Source organism: Pistacia vera, unplaced genomic scaffold, assembly GCF_008641045.1.
Source record: "Pistacia vera cultivar Batoury unplaced genomic scaffold, PisVer_v2 Contig418, whole genome shotgun sequence".
Taxonomy (NCBI): domain Eukaryota; kingdom Viridiplantae; phylum Streptophyta; class Magnoliopsida; order Sapindales; family Anacardiaceae; genus Pistacia; species Pistacia vera.
Genome location: NW_022196244.1, coordinates 686852 through 713414, shown reverse-complemented (window position 1 = coordinate 713414; position 26563 = coordinate 686852). Strand labels below are relative to the sequence as shown.

The 26563-nt window shown below is 32.7% G+C and overlaps 1 protein-coding gene across 4 annotated transcripts; it reads right to left on the bottom strand.

Moving 5' to 3' along the window:
* Positions 1–4944: 4944 nt before the first annotated feature.
* On the bottom strand, positions 4945–26132 carry LOC116142774. Of its 4 annotated transcripts, none has more exons than XM_031428179.1 (8): positions 26038–26132; positions 25298–25614; positions 8433–8607; positions 7742–7922; positions 7573–7653; positions 6581–6688; positions 5687–5956; positions 4945–5319 (listed from the first exon to the last, which is right to left on the bottom strand). In XM_031428179.1, the coding sequence occupies exons 2-8, from the start codon at positions 25587–25589 to the stop codon at positions 5221–5223; spliced, it is 1206 nt and encodes a 401-aa protein (XP_031284039.1). In that variant the 5' UTR covers positions 25590–25614; positions 26038–26132; the 3' UTR covers positions 4945–5220. The 4 variants fall into 4 exon arrangements, with proteins under 4 accessions (XP_031284039.1, XP_031284043.1, XP_031284040.1 ...); XM_031428183.1 differs by having other exon boundaries at positions 5783–5956; XM_031428180.1 differs by lacking the exons at positions 25298–25614; positions 26038–26132 and adding exons at positions 8717–9012; positions 9441–9475.
* Positions 26133–26563: the final 431 nt, after the last annotated feature.

The window sequence follows — 26563 nt, the reverse complement described above, 5'->3', positions numbered from 1 at the left end:
AGAAAAAAATGTTTGAATTTACTTTACTGATAAACTGATTTTTTCAGTGATACAGTGAAGAGTAGACTTTACTCTTTTATACAAGCAAATATAAGAGAAGATCAAAGTGTTGCGTTTTACAACTGTTTTTATTATAAAACAGAAACGACACCGTTTGCAGAACTACATTGTCCTCCTGCTACTTGGCTCTTTTGCACTTTCGTCCTTTGACCAACATCCCTTCTTAAACAGTGGTGAAGTATTATTGGAACAAGCATTGGTGGGATTGGCTGAAGGGTCAGAATTGGATTGAACAGAAGATTTACCAAACTCTTGAGAATAAGGAAATTCATTTTCATTAAATTTGACACTAGGAGTAATAAAAATTTTTCCATCAACCCTTAAACACTTATAACCTTTGTGAAGTAAACTATACCCTACAAATACACATTTTGAGGAATGAAAATCAAACTTGTGACTATGAAAATTCTTAAAAAAAAAAAGGAAAACAAGAACAGTCAAAAACTTTAAGACTTTCATACATAGGATATTTATGAAATAGCATGAAATATGGAGTGTTATTATTTAAGACAACAGTGGGCAGTCGGTCAATGAGAAAGGCTGCTGTTTCAAAGGCCAACCACCAGTATTTTAAAGGCATAGAGACATGAGCTAATAATGTAAGTCCTGTTTCAATAATGTGCCTATGTTTCCTCTCACTACGGCCATTTTGTTGATGAACATAGGCACAAGAGTACCTAGTTTGAATACCATTTTCAGTCAGATAAGGAAGTAAAGCTTTGTACTCTCCTCCTTGATCTGACTGGAGACACTTTAGTTTGGTTTCAAACTGCCTCTCAACAAGGTGGTGGAATTTGATAAAGATGGACTTAACTTCAGCTTTTGTTCTAAGGGGAAACAGCCATGTAAAGCGACTGAAATCATCTAGGAATTGTACATAATACCTAAATCCTTCTACTGAGGTGACTGGGGCAAGACCCCACACATCACTATGAACAAGAGCTAAAGGTTCTGTAGCATGAGATTGAGACAAGGGAAAACTATTTTGATGTAACTTTCCTAGCTGACAGGCATCACAGAAGTTAGACACTTAGATAGGCAGACTTTGGTTTGCAGTGAGAGAAACATATTTGGGAAGTGTTAATAAGATTTTATGCAATGTAGTTGAGTTGGGATGACCCAATCTTTTATGCCAAATCATGTGTTGATGTAAGTGTTTGTCAACAGTCAAGCAATTTGGTGAGGAACCAGTAGTGTAAGGGTTTTCAGCAGACAATTGTTCATGATTAGGGCAATTAACAGCAGACAATTGTTCACTAACAAGAAAATCAGTAGACATTTCATCATTAACATAGCAGTTTGCAGTATTATTTTCACTCATTGAAGCAGTAGCAATATCATTCTCAACTATTGAAGCAGTAGGCTTAAACAAGAATTCATCATTATGTATTCTATTAGTAGTAGCAGTAGGACAAACAGTAGGTTCAACAGAAATACATTTTGACTTATTTCTAGAACAAAAGTCATTACATTGTTCTTCAGAAACAGAACTTTTATTATAGCTAACATTTGAAACTATATCAGGATGTTTATTGACTTTTCCAACTAACTCTAGATGTTGGTTGTTGGTCACAGGTTTATGGAAGTATTGAGAGGAGTCTTTAGTTGAAGGACTCATAAAATGTGTAGTGGGTGCCAGGTTTGGTGATGTATAAGTGGTAGGCAGATCAGACTGATAAGGAGAGACACATGGTTTGAACAGGTCAGTGGTGTTTGTTGGAATTTCCAGTTGATAAAGTCCTTCTTTAAGACCCCCTTATAGTAACATGGCCTTGGTTGACTTGTCCTTAACAACACAAGAGTTAGCATCAAACTCAACAACAACATTATTATCCCTTGTAAACTTAGAAATACTCAGCAGATTTTTTGTGATTTTAGGAACACACAGTATATTTTTAAGATAAAGACACTTAGAATGAAGACTACTAGGAGTAAAGGAGTGACCAGTATGGGAAATGAGAAGGTACTCACCATTGCCAACCTAAAGCTTATCCTCACCTTCATAGTTCTTACTAATGCTCAGCTGAGATAGGTTGGAAGTGACATGATATGTTGCCCCAGAGTCCATATACCATGCTGGATCAATTGGAGTGGTGACAGAGGCCTGTGAATTATTGTAAAGTGTTGTGCAGTTCTGAGCTGGAAAAGCATTGCTTCCAGGATACCCCAATGAGATACCACTAGTATAAACCAGATTTGCTTAACTATTGGCTCCCATCTGGTGACTAGGAACTCCAAAAGTTGCTGAAGCACTGACATTATTCTTAGGATTGCCAGTGTACTGTGACTGCTGTGGAGTATAATGTGGTTGTTGGGATTGATTGTACTGTGACTGTTGTGGGTTATAATGCAGGTGCTGTGTTTGAAATGTACTATCAGGATGCTGCTGTGAGGTACCAATAGGGGAATACAGTACTGGATCTGTAAATGAGTGGCTGGGAAAATTTCCATTGCCAGTTTGAAAAGTGCCATTGTACGTTGAGTTATATCGATGATAACATTGGATGGCTGAATGTCCAGCTTTATTGCACACTTGACAGATAATTCTTCCCCTGCCAGTGCCTCTACCTCTGCCTCTTCTGTAAGTGTTAAAGCTGGAAGATCTAGGGTTAAATGGCATAGTGTTGTAGGGTAAAGAGGGATTAGTAACTGGACCAGGAGAATAGGGTTGTGTGGTAGTATTGTAGGCAGAGGTAACATAGTTTTGTGAGGTGTGTGGGTTCCCAAGAGACATTAGAAAGGGTATTGTGCCACTCAAGTTACCTGCAGTTTTGACATTATCACTCACTGGTGAACTTATACCAGACACATTATAACATCCATGACTGTTTACAAAGGCTATATTTGCTGAAGTATTGTACAAGTCTGTGGAATTAAACTTTTCAAGCTGGATTTCATATTTCTGCAACAGAAACTGTGCCTCTTGAAGAGTTACAGTATCAACCTTTGATTCTAGTCTAGAAGTGAGTGTCATTACGGCTGGATCATATTCAGGCCCTAGACCATCTAACACATACTGTAATAAATCTCCATCAGAGATAATCAATCCACTTGCAGCTAAGCTTTCTGCTGTCTCTTTCATTTTCTTCACATAGTCACTAATACTCAATCCTCCTTTATGAGTTGTTTGAAGCAAATTTTTCAAATGTAAGGCTCTAGCTTTTGACTCGGTAAACAACTCATTTTCTAAGGCTAACCAAATTTCATTTGAAACAACTACATTTAGACACAACACAGAAAATGCTTTCACTAATTGAAGCTAGCAAACAACTCACTAAGCATTTATCAGTCTTTTCCACAAAACATAAGCTGGATTTAAGCTTTCTCCAACAGTATTATTGCTAAGTTCTACCTCAGAATCATTAATCAGAATCGGAGAAGGACAAGGCACTCTACCTAACAGGTGATTTCCAACTTATGTGAGCCAACGGCAAAGAGAACCCGAGAGCTCCAAAACCGATAGTTGTCCTTGTTAGCTTGGATTGATTACTTGCAAGCTCGAGGTAAGACATGCAGTAGTTGATTTTGTACTTCAGACATCATCTCCTTGTGTGTTTAGCGATGAGAGTGAGCAGGATCTGAGGCCATTGACATTAGTCAGGGCTCTGATACCATGTAAATTTAGCTTAGGGTTTGCGAACAAGTAAGAATTGGGAGAAAAAAAGTTTTGAATACTTATGATAAACTGATTTTTTCAGTGATACAGTGAAGAGTAGACTTTACTCTTTAATTTCAATGCTCTGATTTTTTTATAGTTAGAAGAGCTGAATGAATACATCTGAAAGGAGTGTAGTGCAGAAGAAGAATGTTTGATGTATGGAAGAATGTTTGTTGTTAGTTGGTGGGTGAACTTCCTTAGGTTAATGATTGCTTATTGAGATCTTGGGAGTGTATCTGTTGATCAAAGGAAAATAGTTTGCAAGTTGCAGTTTTGTGTGAACTTTAGGTGATTGAACTTGAAAATGCAGTTTGTTGTTTTGACAGAATGTGTTGAAGAATTTATGGTGCAGAGGTGTTATATTGGAGAACTGTGATTGAACTTCAGATGGTTGAGTGAGAAATGCAGTTTGTAGATGTGTATGACAGTTTGTTTAAATTGTGAAGCTTGCTGGTTGGTTGTGTTTGTTTGGTGTTGAGTGGTGCTGATGTAGAGTTCATTAGCTGAAGTTGCAATTGAAAATGCAGAACTGAAAATGAATTACAGAATTGTGTTGATGAATTTATGGTGCTGAGTTGTTAAATTGAAGAACTGTGATTGAACTTCAGATGGTTGAGCTAAGAAATGCAATTTGTAGATGTGTATGACAGTTTGTTAAATTGTGAAGCTTGCTCTTGTTTTGTTGTTATGTTTGGTTGTTGAGTCGGTGTTGATGTAGAGTTGATTAGCTAAAGTTGCAATTGAAAATGCAGAACTGAAAATGAATTGATGCTTTGAGTAGTTGAGCAAGTTATGGTTTTTTTTTTTTTTTCGGTAGTAACACAGAATGTGTATGACAGTTTGAGTAGTAGAGTTACAACTTGAAAGTTTGATTATTTGAAGAGTTGAGTTTGTGCATCTGTTGACTAAAGGGGTTAAAGGAGAACAGTGGTAGTAGAAAAAGGAAGAGAGTTTAGTTTCAGAAGGGATGTTGGTCAAAGAGCTGGTGAAAGAAAGGCTACTGAAGCAGCAAAGAAGAATGTCCAGTTTGAGAGGGGATGTTGATCAAAGGACAAAAGTGTAAAAAGTTCAAGTAGCAGGAGAAAAATGAAATTCTGCAAGACGGTGTCGTTTTGATTATAACAAAATCAGTTGTAAAACTCACCTTACCTTTACTCTTCGTTTTTGTATAAAAGAGAAGAATGTTCTCTTCACTGTAGCTATTGAAAATTTAGTCTACCCAATAAAGAAATTCGATCACATTTTCTCTGTTTTTCTGTTTGCTCACAAACCCTAAGCTAAACTTACATTACCAAGCATACCATTGTTGAAACGCCAAACTTGTACCATATTAAGCAGCTCTTACAAGGATTAAAAAGGAAGAAAGAAAGAAGCATTAAAAATATTTTGTAACAAATATTTACAAGAAATGTTCCACCATTGGAGACGGACATAGGCTATTCCCATCACTGACATTAACGTATTAACATTTTTCACAATAGGTAAAGCTTGGCACGAGTTGCTTATGTCAAGAAGTGCTCACAACACAAAAAATGATCCCATATCAACCCTAAGGTGTCCTTAAACATGTTATACATAGTATCAGTATCCACCTTCTGTTCCTGAAAATTGTGAAAAAAAAGAAACAAAATAAGTGCAGAAATATGAAAAAAAATACAGAAGCAATTGCTTACTTCATATGATCCATTGCAAAAAAATAATTAAACTCAAACACAGCTAAAACTCAAAATATTTTCATTATAATCTTCTATGTTGAAATTGTTCATAAAACTTTTGGAAAAATTTTGCATCATTGAAATTTTCTATAGTGAAATTGTTCTGCAACTCAACGGTGAAATTAGAAACAATATCTGGAAAACAGTCACTTCAATGATAAATTTCTGAATAGTAATAATTTCAACATTTATTAAGTCTCACATGAAAAGAGAAGGTCAAGTGAATAAGTCGAATGCAATAAATAACAATTACCAGTATGTCTGAAGCTAATCGCTTCAACTGCAGAGAAATCTTAATTGAAGACTCCCCTCTAGAAGACTCAAAACTAAATCGATCAGCATGTCTTACCTTGAGCCTCAGTGATGAGCTTTCATACAACTTAACTTCTTTGTGCCAAACCTTACTAACACGGTATTGATCCCCCGAGTTTGACTTCCCTAGGGGCCATCTCAAACCACCCTTCACTCCTCGATCTAAAATAGCTGAACTAATCAGATTTCTAAGGCTCTGAATTTCTTCACCCTGGAAGAACGCATATAATCAGTTTGATTATAGATATCATTCTCAAGGATAACTGAAACAGCTATAAACTAAAGCATTCAATAGATACATGTTAAACCACTGTTTCTTTTGGTTTTACATAATTACTCTTCTCAAAAGACCGACTCCCACAAAAAAATAAAAAAATATCAAATAAGGAACCTCATTGTGCAAAGCAAAAGCATTACAATTGTTTAAGTCTACAACTTGGCAATTAAAACTTTGACTCTGATGATTTTGTTTTTTACTTCAGTCACTTGTTAACGTTTGATGTCTGGAGAGAAAACTCTCATAGATTGTAATCCTCAGTAAAAAGGTATTAAATATTTAACTGTATGTTTAACTTTTTGAGCATTGTCTTGTATTTCTTCTTTCTTCATCCCTTAGAAAATGGGCTATGTCCACATAAAATCAATTTATAGAATGAAGATTTCCTTCTCCTGCTTTAAAGTTGTTTTTTTCTTCGTTTGAAATGAATAAATATTCTGATTAGTAACAACAAAGATAAAATTAACATGATTAAAAGAGAGACAGAAAATAGAAACAAAGTTATGCTATATTATTCTACCTAAAGCATCTAATGGGTAGGGTTGCACATTAACTTACAGTTAAGTCAGTGCCAATACTCTTCGTCCATAGCGTCAGCCTCAGGTCTAAATTCTTATCCACGCATGATGTGTATATGGCCATTCGACGAGTATGGTTTGTTTCAACCTACAAGAAAAATATCTCCAATTGAGCATGAGGCTCTACATACAAAATAAAGATAAATTTAAAGTGAATATAAAATTCTGGCAATTCAAAATATAAATAAACAAATGAATCCAATGAGATACTTAATATTTCTTTATGTCCCCGATATATCACCCAGATCCAAATCCCATGAAGCAAAAGGCACTCTTCGAGAAGGGCATATTCAAGTTGGTTCATAATCAGCAATATTTTTTGCAATTTAACACTCAGGATCAGTACACCTGTAGATCAGTACACCTGTAACTATATATATACTTGGGTTTATTAGATACTTATCTAAGGGTTACGTCAACTTTACTTGTTTGGTTTATATCAGGACTTCTTACTCTTGTATAAGCAAGCCCTTTACAAACAATTCAAAAGAGTTGAAAAGTATTTCCTTTTTCTTCTTCTTTTAATGGTGAATTCCATTTAAATGTTTTTGGGAAGACTTCTAAAATGGTCTTAATCAGATTCTAAAAATTTCTATCCTTATCCTGTTTCTTCAACTTTTCTTGCTTCTATTATAGTAGTTCCATCACTTTTTACAACAAAATTCATCTCACAAACTCAGTTCAATCCAATTTCTTTTTATTCAATAACATAGATATAGGTGCCGCTGACAGCTTTTTTTACCTCTACAATTCCTGGTATAATTAACTTTAGCAAAAGCCTTGTTTCATTGACTTTTCTAAAGCAGCTAACTCTGAATGTTTAAGAATCATGATTATCAAATTGAAGTATCGACCTCCATCATCCTATTTACACAACACAGATTTATTTTTATAGTAGGTTAAAATAATGGCAACATTCATGCAAAATCTGATATACTAACCACATATATAAGCATGTAACAGAAAACTTGCCTTATAGAGCTCAAGCGTTTTATCTTCTTTTACTCTACATTTGCAAATAACGATTGAGTGTGGTCGCATGCTGTCAGTCACCTAGACAATGAAATTGAAGTCAATAGCTATATTATCTGAAGTACAAGTAACATGATTTTAATAGACAAGAGTTTAGAAGAACAATTACCTTGATCTCGTATACATCCTTATCAGTTTCAAAATCAAATCCTATTTTTGGAACAACTCCACTTATAATGTTGTCCTTATAAGACGTAGGAACATTTGTATAAAATCTTCTCATCAATGGTTCCAAAGTGGTTTCAGTGACTGGATATTTTTTGACCTTTTCTATGTTCACAGAATAGGACCTGCACCGCAAAGATTAATGTTATAATAGCTGCTTAGTCCAACCCTTTTTTTTTTTTTTTTGGTCACCAACTATTGGTACGAACATATGTTTGCTTTACATTACAAACTAATTGAGCTGCAAACATGACATAACTATTAGTAGATATGTGCTTTTGCAGAGTGTTTCCGTCTTAACAAAGGATAATGGAGGTCAAACGAAGGGTTTGAGTGAAATAGTAAATCATAACCAAAAAAAAGCAGCCAATTCAAAGGCCAAGAGATAGCATGTGTGATAAATCATTGTTTTAATTTTCTTTACTTTGGCTTTTTAAGAAATATTACCCCTGATTCAGAGATTTAATTCACTCTTATCACTTCCATGGGAATAGGTAGGGGACAACCTCATAATTTCCCTCTATTTCAACTAGTAATTCTTAATTGACCATAAGATTCTATAAGATTCTCAATCATTTTGGCTTATGTAACATTCATAAAGAAAGAGAAATCAAGGAGGCATTAAGAAATATTACCCACGAAAACGAATTTTGCCAAATCCAGCGACCAATACTGGCTTTACTTTCTCGAGCTCTTTACACTCCATTCTGTTCCTCAGATTGTTAAAACAAGTCAATATATCTGGCCATGCATTTTTAGCAACAAATTCCCAAGGTCGTCTTGATATATTCCCTCCCACTTCATCATTACCTACAAACAAGAGAGAAAAAGATCAATACTACTACTTTAAACACTAGAATGAAATTCAAACAAAAAAATATAATACATTAAGATAATTCTAAACAGGGCATAACACCACCTTTATCTACATGATCGTTCACTAAAACTAGGGACTTTTCTCCTAGAGTCCGCTCGATGGGTTTTGAAATCGGCTCAAGGCGGACAAATGAAGGAAATTGGTGATTATCATCCAAACCAACAATGAACCATCTGTATACGCATGGGTTTGGATTATGTCGAAATGATCTCAAGTTCAAATCTCTCTTGAATTGTGGAGCAAGCAGCTCTGGAATTGGAGTTGGAGTTGGACGATCCTTTGAGTGTCGCTTGTGTGGTGGAATATAAGCCATAAAGATAAAGCAACAGTCTTAAATCCTGTTAGAATGAATCATCAACAACGGAACTTTGCAAATAAAACCACTCTCCCAATTAACACCCATTTTTTGCAAAACCAACAAAATTATAGAATAACCCAAAACCTCTAATACTCTAACCTCAAAACCTCTGAAAATAATAATAAGAATTAAAAAAAAAAAAAAAAACAACTCAAGAAATGTTTCTCTTACTTTTACTAACAATTATATATCCAACCAATAGACATAATGGCTTGCAACCATTACGACGCTAATAGAAATAAATAGTCTCTTGAACTAGTCAACATCAGTATTCCAGATTGTAAATTGTCTAAATTTCTTCAGGTTCCCCAGTCATAAACAAGAGTAACACATAAAATAAAAATAATTAAATCAATAATAATGAATAAAAAATTAACAATTTATGTAGTAAGAATTCGTCTCACTTACAAGGGAATTTCAAAGGCTTGGCAGTCTTGTTTGCTTCAGTCTGATATTCCCACTTAAGTATATTATTTATATATATACGTATCAAAAAGAAAGATGTCGCTATCCTTCAAACTTCTTCAAGAAGGTCTTAGGTCACTTTTGGGAAAGTGGACCATTAAATATTGAAATGATCTGCTTTCCCTTCCCCTTTCCCAAATGTCAGTGGGTCATCGACTCATGGATTCGTGAAAACAAAATTTCATTCAGATTTCAAGTGATTTATTAATGGGCAATTATTTTGCAAAGAAAATAATTCTTTAGCCTATAGTTATAAAGATTGAATTGAACTTTTTTTCTGTCATCTCTTTAGCAAAGGATTTTTAATATTTTTTGAAAAGGATTATCAGATTTTTAATATTTTTTGAAAAGGATTATCAAAATGTTATGGTTGTCATCTCTTCCTGTGTAAACTTCCAAAAGATTACTTCACCAATAAGATTTCAAGCTACGATGTCATTTTGGCCACGTGTTACAATGCATGAACGTTATTTCACACCTCATTTTGGCCATAGGTTGAGATGCATGAAGGTTACTTCACATTTAAGATCATCCTCAGAATACTATAAATAGGGGGTTCTCACATCAAACTAGGGATATACAAAATCTCTTTAACTATAAGAGCATTACAACAATAGTCTCTAGAGCAAATTCTCTTTGTAAACACATCAATAAAATAACAGTGGACGCATGAATTGTTTCGTGTATCTGAACCACTATAAAAGCTGCTCTTAACTATTTTCTATTTATTTTTACTCATTTACTGTTTAGCACTTCATTTACTCTATCATAGACCCTTTGTGCAAACTTTTCGAAGGGTTGCGTACATCTCATTGGTGCAAAAAACCGCATCAACAATAGTAAATTTTGAAATGGTTTATAATTATTTTCCAAATTTATACCCGTCAAAACTGTTTACAGGAACGTTGACCCATAATTAAGAAAATATAATCTTTCCAAAAAAAAATCCTTTTTAATATAATTATAATAAATAATATATTTAAAAAGAATGAAGAAATTAGATTTTCTAATCCATACGTATTCCCCATTGTTGGACAAAATATTGGCCCATTAATACAAACTTTAAATGAGTAAACGACTTTTTCCCTCCCAACTAATAGCCTAATGACACTTTCTCACCTACAGACTTTTAAAATACCATTTTATTATTGAAATTTATATTTTGTTTCTGATTTCGGCATCATTGCGAGCCCAAACGACCACCATTCTCTTTCCCGATCATCACTCACCAAAACCCCTCAAACCCTACTCCCGCTAACCTTGCTAATCACCAGCAATCAAGCGATTAGGATTTGCATAATTGCCCCTCCCAAGTCAAGTTCTTATCAATCCCAACCACAAAAATCCAACATTCCACCACCAAAAGACTCATCGGCCTCCCCTCTTCAAATGTCTCATCAGCATGGATCGAGTTTGATCTCTGTTCACTGCCATAATATAAATTTGGGTAGTAAAATGGTATTTTAAAAGTCTGTGGGTGGGAAAATATCATTAAGTCATTATTTGAGTGGGAAAAAGTCGTGAACTCACTTTAAATGTGAAATATTGGTTTGGATGAATTTTCATGTCAATTTGATTTGTGATTCAAAAATTATCTTCAAAAACTAAAATATGATTCAAAATTTTGAGTTATATGTTAGGTCTCGTTTGGATTGAGGGATTCTAAATGAATAATTTTATTAAATCCATGGATTTGGTAAAATACTTCATTTGGTTTTAAATAAAAAAAAAAAAAATGTTGAAATCCATGGATTTTGGACAATCCACCACCTTCCAAAATCCTTTATTTTTTCGGGTTTTAAAATCCCACCTGGTAGATGGGATTTTGTCAAATCCATCAGTTTTAATAAAATGGGGGGTTTTGATAATATTTTAATTTTCCAATACTACCCTTGTTAATAATCTAATATCCCAGTAATTATCCTTTACTCTAATTAAAAGAAATATATTTATCGTTCTCTCATTTTGCGCTCTTCACCTTTACATCATCAGTATCTTCAAAGCATACTAGAGAAATAATCTACCAGTGAGTTTCCGTTAATTTAATTAATTATTTTTTATTTGCAAAAAGTTTTTTAATTATTTCAATTTCTCATGGTGATTCTTTTTGTTATCTGGTTAAGAACTTATTGATGGTGGCTTTTTGTTATTCATGAAAGCTTATACATATATATGTCCTTTTGCAAAGTAATGAGTGCCACAATATATAGATTGGGGACAAACTCTAATATGCTATGATGAAAAGTTTCATATGTTTTTGGAGATGGTGTTAGTCCATTATATTGACACTAATTTTGTATTTATGTATGGTCATGTTATATATTTTAATATGAAATTATTCAACTATTGAAGTTATAATGAATGAAGATAGTTGATACTATATTATATTAACCTAGAATTCTTTTATTTATTTATTTTTTTTTACCAAATCACAAAAAATCATTTATTATAATTGGACTTCTCTATCAAATATAATTTAACTTGTATTTAATTAGATGAAAGTTGAATTTTTGTTGGTTTTGGATATTGAGGGTAAAGTTAGAAATTATCTATCTAATTTATGGATTGTATTCACTTAACCACACATGAGTGCATGGAAATTTGAATCAACAATCCATGGATATTTTATATTTAAACCAAACAATGGAATTTATTAAATACATGGATTTTGAATCCATGGATTGTACAAAAACCATGGATTTTAAAATCCCTCAATCCAACAAATCCTTAGTATTTTTACTATTTAAAAATGTGTTCGATATAATATTTGAAAACTATAGAAAACTAGGAAGTCAACTTTTAATCATCTTCTAATTTAAACTTTTTAAGGATCGTATACAAAAATTGTTTAAAAAAAAAACAATTCGACTTATTTCTACCAAACACGTTTTCATAAGATTTGATGTTATGTAACCATTGTTTTATCCCCAAGGGTTAGCTTGGTAATCAAGAATGTTTGCTCCCTTCACTGACTTTCTGGGTTCAAACTAGGGGTGAACATGGTAGCAGGTAGAACCAGAATCGACGTGTAGAATCGAAACTGAAACCGAAACCGGAACCTACGTGGAATTGACACTGTGTGGTAGGTTCTGGTTCTAATTTTTTGGAACTGTACTCGAAAACTATAATGGGAACCACTTCGAGTGCCCGAGATGGAACTTGTCTTGTCTTGGAACCGGGACTAAAAAAATATCGATAAATATTGGGGGATCTTTTGTAATTTTAGATATAAAAGTTAAAAATTTGAAAATGGGATGAAGACACGGATTAGTAAGTTAGGTGACGTGGCGAAGAAGTGGGTGGAGGCCCTACTTGGTTGGTAGATTATATTAAATTATAAATTGCGTTTGTTTCATTATTTCATCACTATCTTGTCTCTATTCCAAATACAAATATACGTTTGTATCTTATTTTCAAAATCATATCCTAAATTAAAAAACTTTTTAAAACCCCTAGGTTTGTTAATTAAAAAAAACACCCCAACAAAAAATTTATAAAGTGACAAAAACACCTCCACCAGCCCATAATTGTTAGATTCTGGCAACCACAGTCGATGGTGATCGAAATCTGTCACAACAGCGCATTATCGATTGAAAATGGCTGATAATGCGCTGATTTGGCCTTTTCCGGCCATATCCACTGTAGATCTGTGGTGGATCTAATCAAAAAAGGTCATATCGACGCATGACTAGCCAGATCTGGTAGGTCGTGCGACGTAATGCCAGATTCCAATGGTGGTGACTAGAATCTTACAACTATGGGTGGATGGGGGTGTTTTTGTCATTTTACAAAAAATTTATATATTAGGATGTTTAGTTAAATTAGCAGACTTATGGGGTTTTTTTGTTAATTTTTAAATTCTCTCTCTTAATAATCACCCAACTCTACCTACCAATAATATTTCAAAAATATTACTCAAAATACTAAAACAAACACACTATATTTTTATAATATTTAAGTTTTGATTAATTAATTAATTAATTAATTAAGTATATAATTGGAATTAGGATCCAATATTTTAAAAGTGTTTTAATGTTATTAAAAGTATTATTTTTTAATACAATAGTATATTTGATTGAATAATATTTACTTTAAGTCTTCAATTATCAAGTTTTAAGTATATCTATAGTAAATTAGTAATTACATATGATAAAATGATGAATATCATACATTAGTTAAATTAAATGACTAAATGTTTAATTAGTTATAATATTATAGTATGACAACTCATGGTATATTTAAAAAGACAAGTGTTTTGTAATCAAACTTAAATTAATGATATAAAACAAACTTAGAGTCATATTAATTATTTAATTAAAGATTCATAAATCATATTTATATTAATATTTAATTTGATTCTTTTGTCACAATTAATCGTTTGTGTTTTGGTTTTGATTGAGAAATTTTGTGTGAATTATGATAAATTGATTGAATTCAAGTGTTGCCTAAAGATTAGAGGATATGTAAGTCACATTAGACAAAAATGAATGATTAATGAAAAGTTGTAAACTATTAAATGCATGTTTTTTAATTTGTTAGGGGTGTATTTGTAAAATTTTAAGGTGTATTTGTCATTTTCTAAATTAATAGGGAGATAATGGACTTTTTATAAGGTAGCCGGCTAAGGAACGGGAACCTGCATTTCAAGTTCTGGTTCTAGGAATCTAAGAACCAGAACCGATCGGTTCCAGTTTCTTTTGTTGGGAATCGACTAGTTCCAGTTCCCTGAAAAATTGCAAGATACTCATAATCGTTCACTTCTAGTTCAAACCACCTTGAGGCCATCTACCAAATTTGTGACTCTAATGTTTTAAAACTTGGCCCGGCCTAGCTAGTTGAACTAGTTCAACATGGATTCGGGGCCTTCATTGGGCTGGGTTACCAATTTTCTTATTCATCAAAAACTCTCAAATTGGGATGATGATTGGCAAACAATTGAAGGTCAAGATGTTGGGGTTTGGAAAAGGAAGGGGTAATAAGTGCAATGGTGATCATTAAAGTGATTTCTGGTGATTAAAGCTGCATTTTGTCCAACATATACCCCTATTAGTAGAAGTTCAAGTAGGAGAGATATACTAAAATTTTATAACAAAATAAATAATAAACTTAAAAACGAATTTCAAAATTTTAGGAATATATCTATTGCACTGACATCAGACATATAGGCTTGTAGATCACAAACATATTTTTTAACTATCACAATACATTTCTTGGATCATAATTAGGGTTTACAACAAAAATTGATGGGTTTTAAACCATCATATGAAAAACACAGTGCTGACACTATTTATTTTATAATTCTTAAAGTTTTGTAAGAATATGTATTAACTGATATAGTTGTAGCGCTAACGTTTGATAATGCAGCTGCTAACACCACAACAATCTCTTTATTTGAAAAGATATTGGATCCGCTTAGTGAAAGCAAATTTTTTCACTGGAGATGTGCTTGCCACATCATCAATTTGATTGTTAAAGCAGGTTTAGATGCTATACATTAGAAGATGGAGAGGGTGTGCATGACTATCGGATTTATCGTCGACAGTAGCAATAAAAGATGGCAGGAGTACATCAAATATTGTAGGCAAGAAGACCCACTGGTTCGACCTTTGAAGTTATGTATAGACATGCCTATCCGTTGGAACTCCACCCACTTAATGTTGGAAAAAGCTTTGCCAACCGCAAGACAAATTACAGATTTTGTCAACCGGAAGAACCATCCAGAGGAAGTTGTCAGCTATGATGATTAAGCGGTTTGTGAACTTTTTTATTCATTTCTTAAAATTTTTTATGATTCCACTAATACATTATGTGGTATTTATTATCCGACTACTAATTTAGTATTAGATATTTTACTTCAAATTTCTGAAACTTTTGCCAAATATAAATATAATAACGTTTTAATGGAAATTGTTTTAAAGATGTAAGAAAAATACGAGAAATATTGTTTAGATATTCCATTCTTATATGGATTATGCCTTGTTGTAGATCCTAGGTTTAAATTACACGTGGTTAACTATATAATTACTGAGATATGCCAATATTTAGGACATGATTATACGTCTTATTTGACTAACTTTAAGCAAAAATTGGAAAGCTTTTTTTCTTTATATCAGAACAAGTACAATAGAAGTGGAAGTAGAACGTCTATGAGAGACAATCAAGACCTTGATGAAGACCTCCATCAAGGATCGAGCATGTAGACATATATGAAACATGTCAGAAGTAGCAGCTCTAGCTCATACATACATGGACCAAATGAGTTGAATCGCTACCTACAAATGGACATGTCCTACATGACGAAATGGATTTGCTTCAATGGTGGAACCAACATCAAAGTCGATTCTCCATTGTAGCCCAAATGGCACGTGACATTTTATCTGTGCCGGTTTCTACAATTGCATTCAAGTTAGCATTTTCAACGAGTGGCCGGATTGTTGAAGATAGAAGATTCTCTTTAACCGATGAGATGATTGAAGTGATAACGAGTTTACGGGATTGAACTCATGCAGAGAGAAGACTACAACAATACCCTGAAGATCCTGAACTACTCGAACTCTTTAGGAACACAGATTTTAATGATTTGAATATTGTTGACGATGAAGATGAATAATTTAATAAAAAATTTATTTAATTGTTTATTTGTGAAGCATGAATGTGTGATTGTGTGAATATTACATTTATGTTAAAATTAACCATTAATTAATTCATTATTTTATTATTTTTTAAAGTTAATTAAACTTTTAAAAACTTACTAATCTGCCCCTAAAAATTACTAAACCTCCATAAATAATTTCATTTCACCCTTACAATATAGAAAAAAATAGGGAAAAATAAAATTTTGCAGGCCCATAGGACCGGTCCTAGGGACTGGTTGGGGTCTTGAAATTGCTCATGGGCCTGGGACTGATCCCAAGCCCATAAGCGACTAGTTTCCAATGGGACTAGTCCCAAACGGGCCTAAGCTTGGGCTTGCTTGGGACCAGTCCTTGACCAGCTCTATGTTTAGGTATTGAATTTCGAGCCATAGCTCAATTTTACACAAGCTAGCTCGAGCCAGCTTGTGTTAAAAACGAGTCGAGTCTCGAGCCCATTTTCCCTGGCTCATCAAGCTCGAGACTCGACTCGAACTCACCAAAATGTTCACCGAGTGAGGCTCATTTAGGACAAAACTCGACTCGACTCGATTCTTTTATAGTCCTATTTGTGGTCCAACTTTGAATTTCAAAGGATAATAGCTTCTGTAGTTACAATATTTATCTCATTAAAACAATATAATTCTTTAGCCTATAGTTATGAAGATTGGATTGAACTTTGTTTCTGTCATCTCTTGAGGAAATTATTTTAATATTTAAAAAAAAAAAAGTAAACAACATTTTCCCACAACAGGTTTGACCTAAAGACACTTTCCTACCTGAAAATGTTTCAAAACAACACTCTCCCATCAACCCACTAGGAGTGGGCGGGTTCCCGTACCCACCCTTTTTTGAAGGAATCGAAATCGGTCAGTTCCTGAAAAATGGAATCAGATTTGGAACCTATAAAATAGGTTCCGATTTCGGGTTCCTAATAAAATTCCCTATTTGTTTAAAAAAAATGACAAATAAACCCTTAAAAAGCTACAAATACACCCTCATCTTACAACAAATTTTGACCATTGAATTTAACTCATATGCCAATCACTTTGAAAAAGCTTTTTTATAAGCTAAAACTCTAAGCATTGCTTGCAAACAAAATAAGCCAAGTTCTCTCATTTCTTCTCTTATCTTCTTCTTCTCCACACAAAACCCTAGCCAAGGTAGCCCTAAAAGTTACGTCTATCTCTCTGTTCCCATCATCTTTGAACAAAACAAGCCAAGTTCTCTCCTCTCTTCTCTTATCTTGTTCTTCCCCCCACAAAACCCTAGCCAAGGGAAAACGAAGAACGCCGTATTGTAGATCTCTTTTCTTCTCTTAACTTCTCCTTCTCCTTCTCCTTTTTTTCATTTATTAATAGAGGATTTGTGTCGAATTTTAAAAAAAAAAAGGAGGAAGAATTCGAAAGTCTACCCAAGTTGATTTTTTCTTTTTTTTAATGCTTTGTTGATATTTTGTATGAATAATGAAGATTTTTTTTTTTTTTGTCAAATTGATTTTTTGTATGAATAATGAAAATTTGGGTTTCAGATAATATAAATGGTAAATGGCGGAATTTGTTGGATTTGAATTTCATGATTTTCCTTTTTTTTTTTTTTTTTTTTTTTTCAATATCAATGAGAAGAAAATGAAAGGAAAAATAGAGTTATTTTTATTAAAAAAATTGGTTTTTGTTGCTGTGTTCAATATAGGTGAAAAGAAAATGAATAGAAAAATAAAGTTGTTTTTATTAAGAAATAAAGGTTATTTGTGATGAATTAATTTTAATACAAGGTAAGGACATCAATTAAATTCAGCTGTGAATAAAAACAAAACAAAAAACAAGAAAAAATTCAGGAAGAAATTAGGTAAAACTTTAATTGAATCGTAAAATTTAACAATGGTCCCTATATTTTTCTAACATTCATTTAGCCTCAGACCCACACAATACTGGTTTCTGATTTCTAGAACCGAAACCTACCCTATGAGAGTCGATTTCGGGTAAGAACTAGAACTGAAACCTAGGTGCTCACCGGTTCTGGTTTAACTGGTTCTTTTGCACACCTCTACCATCCACAGTTAAAATTTAATTGAAGAAAGAGAAAATGGTAAATTCAAAAATTAATCAAAGGGTGCTTATGTCATTTTACCCCTATATAAACTTAGTTTAAAAATTAAAAAAAAAAAAAAAAAACCCTAAATCAAACCCTTTAACCTTTCTTCTTCGCCCCTCAACATTAGAATCCTCCACCCCTTGGCTAGGTGCGATTTGGCTAGAATAGCACTCAGCCAGGTGCGATTCGATCAAATTCTCCACCCCCAATTGCACCAAATCTGCCCCCATCACACCATTTTCAGGCCATCGGAATCTGATGGCAAACTTCCAGCAAAACCTTTTAGTTGAGTTCAACTTTGTGGAATACAGGGCCATGAAGGTAAACCAAATCAACAAGGCACTAGATGAAGCAGTGTCTTCGTCACAAAATACACCCCCAATATTTCACGAGGCAATGAGGTACACTCTTCAAGCTTGTGGGAAACGTTTCGCTCCAACTCTATGCATTGCTTCATGCGAGTTGGTTGGAGGAAACGAGTCTTTAGGGATGCCAATGGCTTGTGCACTAGAGATGATGGTAGCATCAGCTGTGATTCTTGATGATCTCCCTTGTCTGGATAATGATGATCTTAGATGAGGAAAGCCTACAAATCACAAGGTTTTTGGTGAAGAAAATTCAATTCTTGCTATGTTGAAGTTGTTGTCGGGCTATGTCCAACACTTGGGTCAAAAGGAGTTGTGACGAGGTAGGTTGTAGACACCAACAGTGGAGGAAAAGAAGTTTGGGTGAATTAGAGTTCATTCACGGGAACAAAATTGGGAAAATTGCAAAGACGTCAATGGTTAATTTGTGGGGTTTTAGTGGGAGGAGAAAATGATGTTGAGATATAGAGGATTAGGAAACGAGAAGAGGAGAGTAGGTATTTTCATCTTTACAATATTTATATTATGTTAGTTAAGGATTTTACTAATAAATTTTAATGATGAGTTGTAAAGCATCGTTTTAAAACTTTTCGGCTGGAAAAGGTCTTTAGGTCAAACTTTGGGTGGGAAAATGTCGTTTACTTTATAAAAAAAAAATAATACTAGTCTTACAAAAAGGCATATAAAAACTCATACAAAGAGTTAAATCCAACTCTTGAAAGAAGGAAAAAAGAGAGAGAGAAAGAGGCAATCATAAATTTCAAAGACTGGATTTGACTCTTTGTATAGCTCTTTGTAAGGCTAATATTACTCTTTAAAAAATGATTATCAAAATGTTATAATATATTTAAAAAGAAGGAAAAAAGTATAGACTTTCTAATCCATACATTTTCCCCGTTGTTGGACAAAATATTGGCACATTAATACAAACTTTAAATGGATATTCCATGTTGGTTTGGATGAATTTTTATGCCTGTTTGATTTGTAATTAAAAAATAATTTTTCAAAAACTAAAATATGATTCAAAATTTTGACTTATGCCCAAGTATTCTTAAAATTTGAAAATGTATTTGATATAATATTTAAAAATTGTTTCCAGATTAAAAACTATAGAAAACTTTGAAATCGACTTTAGTTGATCTCTAATTTACACTAGTTTTAGGATTGTAACCAAAAACGGCTTTAAAAAAACAATACGACTTATTTGTACCAAACACATTTCCACAAAAGTAATTTGATATAACCCTTGTTTTCAAAAACAAAAATTGTATATAAATTCTATATTAAATGGATCTAAATATACCAAATTTTCGATGTCAAACATTAGGAGTTTATTTTATCTGTCCCCTTGGTAGATAGTTAAGTCTCAACTCTCAATTGTTACAACAAGTTTTGGAAAGTATTAAGAACACCATGGATGAGGGTTTTTCTTATTTATATATTAATGATCTTATATATATATAGTAAAATATCTCTATAGTAATACTCTACACAGGAATAAGCTCTATACAGTCATAAAAAATTATAGTCCCAACTTGGGATAATTATAAATTAAAATAAACTCTACATTGTAATAAGTTAAAATTTTTCTAATTCCTATATTAAGAAAGTTGCTTCCATATAGTAATAATTATCTATATATTACAATATATATATATATATTGTATTACATATTTAAGATGAAATAAAATATTTATTCAAAGTTATTGAGACAATGATTTATGCTTTAGAGTTGTTCCACATCTTTTAACTTGCAAGTATATAATAACACGTTAGCATAGACATCTTCTTGTTGAAACCAAAATATTTCTAACTTTTCAAGCATGCTTAGAGCTTTTTGGCATAAAACTTTTTGTATTTCCGAACTATTATCCTCATAATTATTTTCTGTCTCTTCTTGTTTAATTGCAGCAATGACTATTAAAATAATGAATTGAAATCCTAACACATACTACTAAAACGTGAATTATAAAATAAAAAATCAAAACAATAATTTTTATAACTACACCTCTATTAAGTTATAATCTTCTTATAGTAATAAATTAGTTAATCCCACCATTATGACTATAGAGAAATTTTAGTTGTGCGTATATATATATAATAATTTTTATAACTACACCTCTATTAAGTTATAATCTTCTTATAGTAATAAATTAGTTAATCCCACCATTATGACTATAGAGAAATTTTAGTTGTGCGTATATATATATATATTGACATGAGGTTTTTGATATGTTCACAAGAGTTTTGTGATATTTTTAGGAGGCTTCCCACAATTTTACTATTTCAGGGAGGTATCTAATACTTTTCAAAATTGTTGGGGCGCTTCGGATTTAGCTGTCTCTCAGGGGTGAATAAAACTAATCCCAAACATTAGATAAAGATAAACAATTATTGAGAAAAACTACTTTCTCTTTGTATCAACTTTTCAGACGCAGTGCTTTACAACATTATACAAATGGGTTTTGCTATAGTACAACGTTGTAACAATACATCAATGTGAAACTTGTAAATGGAAATCATAAAACTGTATTGTAATATCCACTATTACATGGTTGTACTATCCTGCAAACTTCTTCAAGAAGGTGTTTAAGTTACTTTTGGTAAAGCGAACCATTAAAGAACGAAATGACCTTTTGCTTTTCCCTTTCGCTGCTCTTGGTGGGTAATGGATTTGTGGAAAAAAAAATTTCATTCAGATTTCGAAGATTGTACATATTAATAACATAGAAAATTCTTAATTTAAAACAAATAGGATCCTTCCTGAATATTTTTGACCAACTTCTTCAAAGTCATCAGTCAACTCTGTTAGTTAACGGGAATTAAGAGAGACCTTTCAACTCCAGATTTTGCAGAGAAAAAGAAGGCTATATTTTTTTATGCAACTGGTGCAGTCATATTTTTCTTTGTTTTAAAGATTTCCAGCAGCCGCATCAGCAATTTTTCTTAATCAGCATGTGTCTTTAGCACAACTATACATAATCTATCCATGATTTACCAAGCATACCATTGTTGAAACGCCAAACTTGTACCATATTAAGCTCATACAGGGATTAAAAAAGAAAGAAAGAAAGAAGCATTAAAAATATTTTGTAACAATATTTACAAGAAATGTTTCCATCATTGGAAATGGACATGAGCTACTCCCATCAAGACATGAACGTATTATCATTTTCACAGTAGGTAAAGCTTGGCACGAGTTGCTTATGTCAAGAACTGCTCACAAAACAGAAAATGATCCCATATCAACCCTAAGGTGTCCTCAAACATATTATACGTAGTATACTTCTGTTCCTGGAAATTGGGAAAAAAGAAACAATAAACCCATGCAAGATCGTCTGTGTCCCGAACAAATAAGATAATAATAAATGCAGAAATATGTTGGGAAAAAAAAAAAAAAAAACACAGAAGTAATTGCTCATATGATTCATTGCAAAAAAATCATTAAACTTAAACACAGTTAAACTCAAAATATTTTCATTTAATCTTCTATGATGAAATGTTCATAAAATTTTTGGAATTTTTTTTGCATTTCATTGAAATTCTCTATCTTGAAATTGTTTTGCAACTCAACGGTGAAATTAGAATAAGATTGGGAAACAATAGCTTCAATGATAAATTTCTGAATAGCAATAATATCAACATTTATTAAGTCCCACGTGAAAAGGAATCAAGTGACAAGTTGAATGCAATAATAACATTACCAGATGTCTGAACTAATCGCTTAAACTTCAGAGTAATCTCAATTGAAGACTCCCCGTTAGAAGACTCAAAAGAAAATCGTCAGCATGTCTTACCTTGAGCCTCAGTGATGAGTTTTCATACAACTTATCTATTGTGTGCCAAACCTTTTTAACATGGTATGCCCCCGAGTTTGACTTCCCTAGGTGCCATCTCAAACCACCCTTCACTCCTGGATCTAAACAGCTGAACTAATCAGATTTCTAAGGCTTTGAATTTCTTCATCCTGGAAGAACGCAAATAATCAGTTTGATCATAGATATCATTCTCAAGGATAACTCTATAAACTAAAACATTCAATAGATACATGTTAACTACTGTTCCTTTGGTTTTCCATAATTACTCTTCTCAAAAGACCTACTCCACCAAAATATATATATATTATATATATATATATATATATATCAAAAAGGAACCTCATTGTGCAAAGCAAAAGCATTACAATTTTTATTCTACAACTTGGCAATTAAAACTTTGACTCTGATGATTTTGTTTTTTACTTCAGTCACTTGTTACGCCTCATGATGTCTGCAGAGAAACTCTCATAGATTGTAATCCTCAGTAAAAAGGTATTAAATATTTAACTGTATGTTTAACTCTTTGAGCATTGTCTTGTATTTCTTCTTTCTTCATCCCTTAGAAAATGGACTTTGTCCACATAAAATCAAGTTAGAGAATGAAGATTTCCTTCTACTGCTTTAAAGTTGTTTTTTTCTTTGTTTGAAATGAATAAATATTCTGATTAGTAACAACAACGATAAAATTAACATGATTAAAAGAGAGACAGAAAATAGAAACAAAGTTATGCTATATTATTCTACCTAAAGCATCTAATGGGTAGGGTTGCACATTAACTTACAGTTAAGTCAGTGCCAATACTCTTCGTCCATAGCGTCAGCCTCAGGTCTAAATTCTTATCCACGCATGATGTGTATATGGCCATTCGACGAGTATGGTTTGTTTCAACCTACAAGAAAAATATCTCCAATTGAGCATGAGGCTCTACATACAAAATAAAGATAAATTTAAAGTGAATATAAAATTCTGGCAATTCAAAATATAAATAAACAAATGAATCCAATGAGATACTTAATATTTCTTTATGTCCCCGATATATCACCCAGATCCAAATCCCATGAAGCAAAAGGCACTCTTCGAGAAGGGCATATTCAAGTTGGTTCATAATCAGCAATATTTTTTGCAATTTAACACTCAGGATCAGTACACCTGTAGATCAGTACACCTGTAACTATATATATACTTGGGTTTATTAGATACTTATCTAAGGGTTACGTCAACTTTACTTGTTTGGTTTATATCAGGACTTCTTACTCTTGTATAAGCAAGCCCTTTACAAACAATTCAAAAGAGTTGAAAAGTATTTCCTTTTTCTTCTTCTTTTAATGGTGAATTCCATTTAAATGTTTATGGGAAGACTTCTAAAATGGTCTTAATCAGATTCTAAAAATTTCTATCCTTATCCTGTTTCTTCAACTTTTCTTGCTTCTATTATAGTAGTTCCATCACTTTTTACAACAAAATTCATCTCACAAACTCAGTTCAATCCAATTTCTTTTTATTCAATAACATAGATATAGGTGCCGCTGACAGCTTTTTTTACCTCTACAATTCCTGGTATAATTAACTTTAGCAAAAGCCTTGTTTCATTGACTTTTCTAAAGCAGCTAACTCTGAATGTTTAAGAATCATGATTATCAAATTGAAGTATCGACCTCCATCATCCTATTTACACAACACTGATTTATTTTTATAATAGGTTAAAATAATGGCAACATTCATGCAAAATCTGATATATTAACCACATATATAAGCATGTAACAGAAAACTTGCCTTATAGAGCTCAAGCGTTTTATCTTCTTTTACTCTACATTTGCAATTAACGATTGAGTGTGGTCGCATGCTGTCAGTCACCTAGACAATGAAATTGAAGTCAACAGCTATATTATCAGAAGTACAAGTAACATGATTTTAACAGACAGGTGTTTAGAAGAACAATTACCGTGATCTGGTATACATCCTTATCTGCTTCAAAATCAAATCCTATTTTTGGAACAACTCCACTTATAATGTTTTCCATATAAGACGTAGGAATATTTGTATGAAATCTTCTCCTCAATGGTTCCAAAGTGGTTTCAGTGACTGGATATTTTTTGACCTTTTCTATGTTCACATAATAGGACCTGCATCACAAAGATTAATGTTATAATAGCTGCTTAGTACAATTTTTTTTTTTTCTGGTCACCAACTATTAGTACGTACATATGTTTGCTTTACATTACAAACTAATTGAGCTGCAAACATGACATAACTATTAGTAGATATGTGCTTTTGCAAAGTGTTTCCGTCTTAACAAAGGATAATGGAAGTCAAACGAAGGGTTTGAGTGAAATAGTAAATCATAACAAAAAAAAAGCAGCCAATTCAAAGGCCAAGAGATAGCATGTGTGATAAATCATTGTTTTAATTTTCTTTACTTTGGCTTTTTAAGAAATATTACCTCATAATTTTCCTCTAATTCAACTGCTAATTCTTAATTAATCATAAGATTCTGTAAGATTCTCGTGACAGTCTTAGTCATTTTGGCTTATGTAACATTCATAAAGAAAGAGAAATCAAGGAGGCATTATATAAAATTCAACCCGATAAAGCAAAACAAATCTTTACCCAAGAAAACAAATTTTGCCAAATCTAGCGACCAATATTGGCTTTAGTTTCTCCAGCTTTTTGCGCTCCATTCTGTTCCTCAGATTGTTAAAACAAGTCAATATATCTGGCCATGCATTTTTAGCAACGATTCCCCAAGGTCGTCTTGATATATTCCCTCCCGCTTCATCATTACCTACAAACAAGAGAGAAAAAGATCAATTCTACTACTTTAAACACTAGAATGAAATTCAAAAAAAAAATATAATACATTAAGATAATTCTAAACAGGGCATAACACCACCTTTATCTGCATGATCGTTCACTAAAACTAGGGACTTTTCTCCTAGAGTCCGCTCAATGGGTTCTGAAATCCGCTCAAGGTGGATAAATGAAGGAAATTGGTCATCATCATCCAAACCAACAATGAACCATCTGTATACGCATGTTTTTGGAATGATAATATTCACAACACTGTCTACATCCCTCAAGTTCAAATCTCTCTTGAATTGTGGAGCAAGCAGCTCTCGAGTTGGAGTTGGAGTTGGACGGTTCAAATCCTTTGAGTGTCGCTTGTGTGGTGGAATATAAGCCATAAAGATAAAGCAACAATCTTAAATCCTGTTAGAATGAATCATCAACAACGGAACTTTGCAAATAAAACCACTCTCCCAATTAACACCCAATTTTTGCAAAACCAACAAAGTAATAGAATAACCCAAAACCTCTAATACTCCAACCTCAAAACCTCTGAAAATAATAATAAGAAATAAAAAATAAAAAAAACAACTCAAGAAATGTTTCTCTTACTTTTATTAACAATTATATATCCAACCAATAAACATAATGGCTTGCAACCATTACGACCCTAATAGAAATAAACAGTCTTGAACTAGTCAACATCAGTATTCCAGATTGTAGATTGTCTAAATTTCTTCAGGTTCCCCAGTCATAAAAAGAGGAACACATAAAATAAAAATAATTAAATAAATAATAATGAATAAAAACCTAACAATTTATGTAGTAAGAATCCGTCTCACTTACAAGGGATTTCAAAGGCTTGGCAGTCTTGTTTGTTTCAGTCTGATATTCCCACTTAAGTATATTATACATATGTATCAAAAAGAAAGATGTCGCTATCCTTCAAACTTCTTCAAGAAGGTGTTAAGTCACTTTTGGCAAAGTGGACCGTTAAATATTGAAATTATCTGCTTTCCCTTTCCCTGATGTTGGTGGGTCATGGATTCGTGGAAAAAAAATGTCATTCAGATTTTGAAGATTGGACATAATAATTACATAGAAACTTCTTAATTTAAAAAAAATATATATATTTAACGCATAAATATTTGTGACCCAACTTTGAATTTCATTATAGCATAATAGCTTCTGTAGTGACAAGTTTTATCTCACTATCTTCGATCATATATTCAAGTGATTTATTAATGGATAATTATTTTGAAAAGAAAATAGCCTACAGTTATAAAGATTTAATTGAACTTTTTTTCTGTCATCTCTTTATCAAAGGATTTTAATATTTTTTTGAAAGGATTATCAAAATGTTATGGTTGTC

Excerpts from the sequence above, each read along its gene's own strand:
- LOC116142774 (XM_031428179.1), bottom strand. The coding sequence starts at position 25,589 with ATGGCTTATATTCCACCACACAAGCGACACTCAAAGGATTTGAACCGT. Across the intron at positions 8,608-25,297 it reads GAACGATCATGCAGATAAAG|GTAATGATGAAGTGGGAGGG; the intron begins GTGGTGTTATGC and ends TCTTGTTTGTAG. Across the intron at positions 7,923-8,432 it reads GGCAAAATTCGTTTTCGTGG|GTCCTATTCTGTGAACATAG; the intron begins GTAATATTTCTT and ends TTTGCGGTGCAG.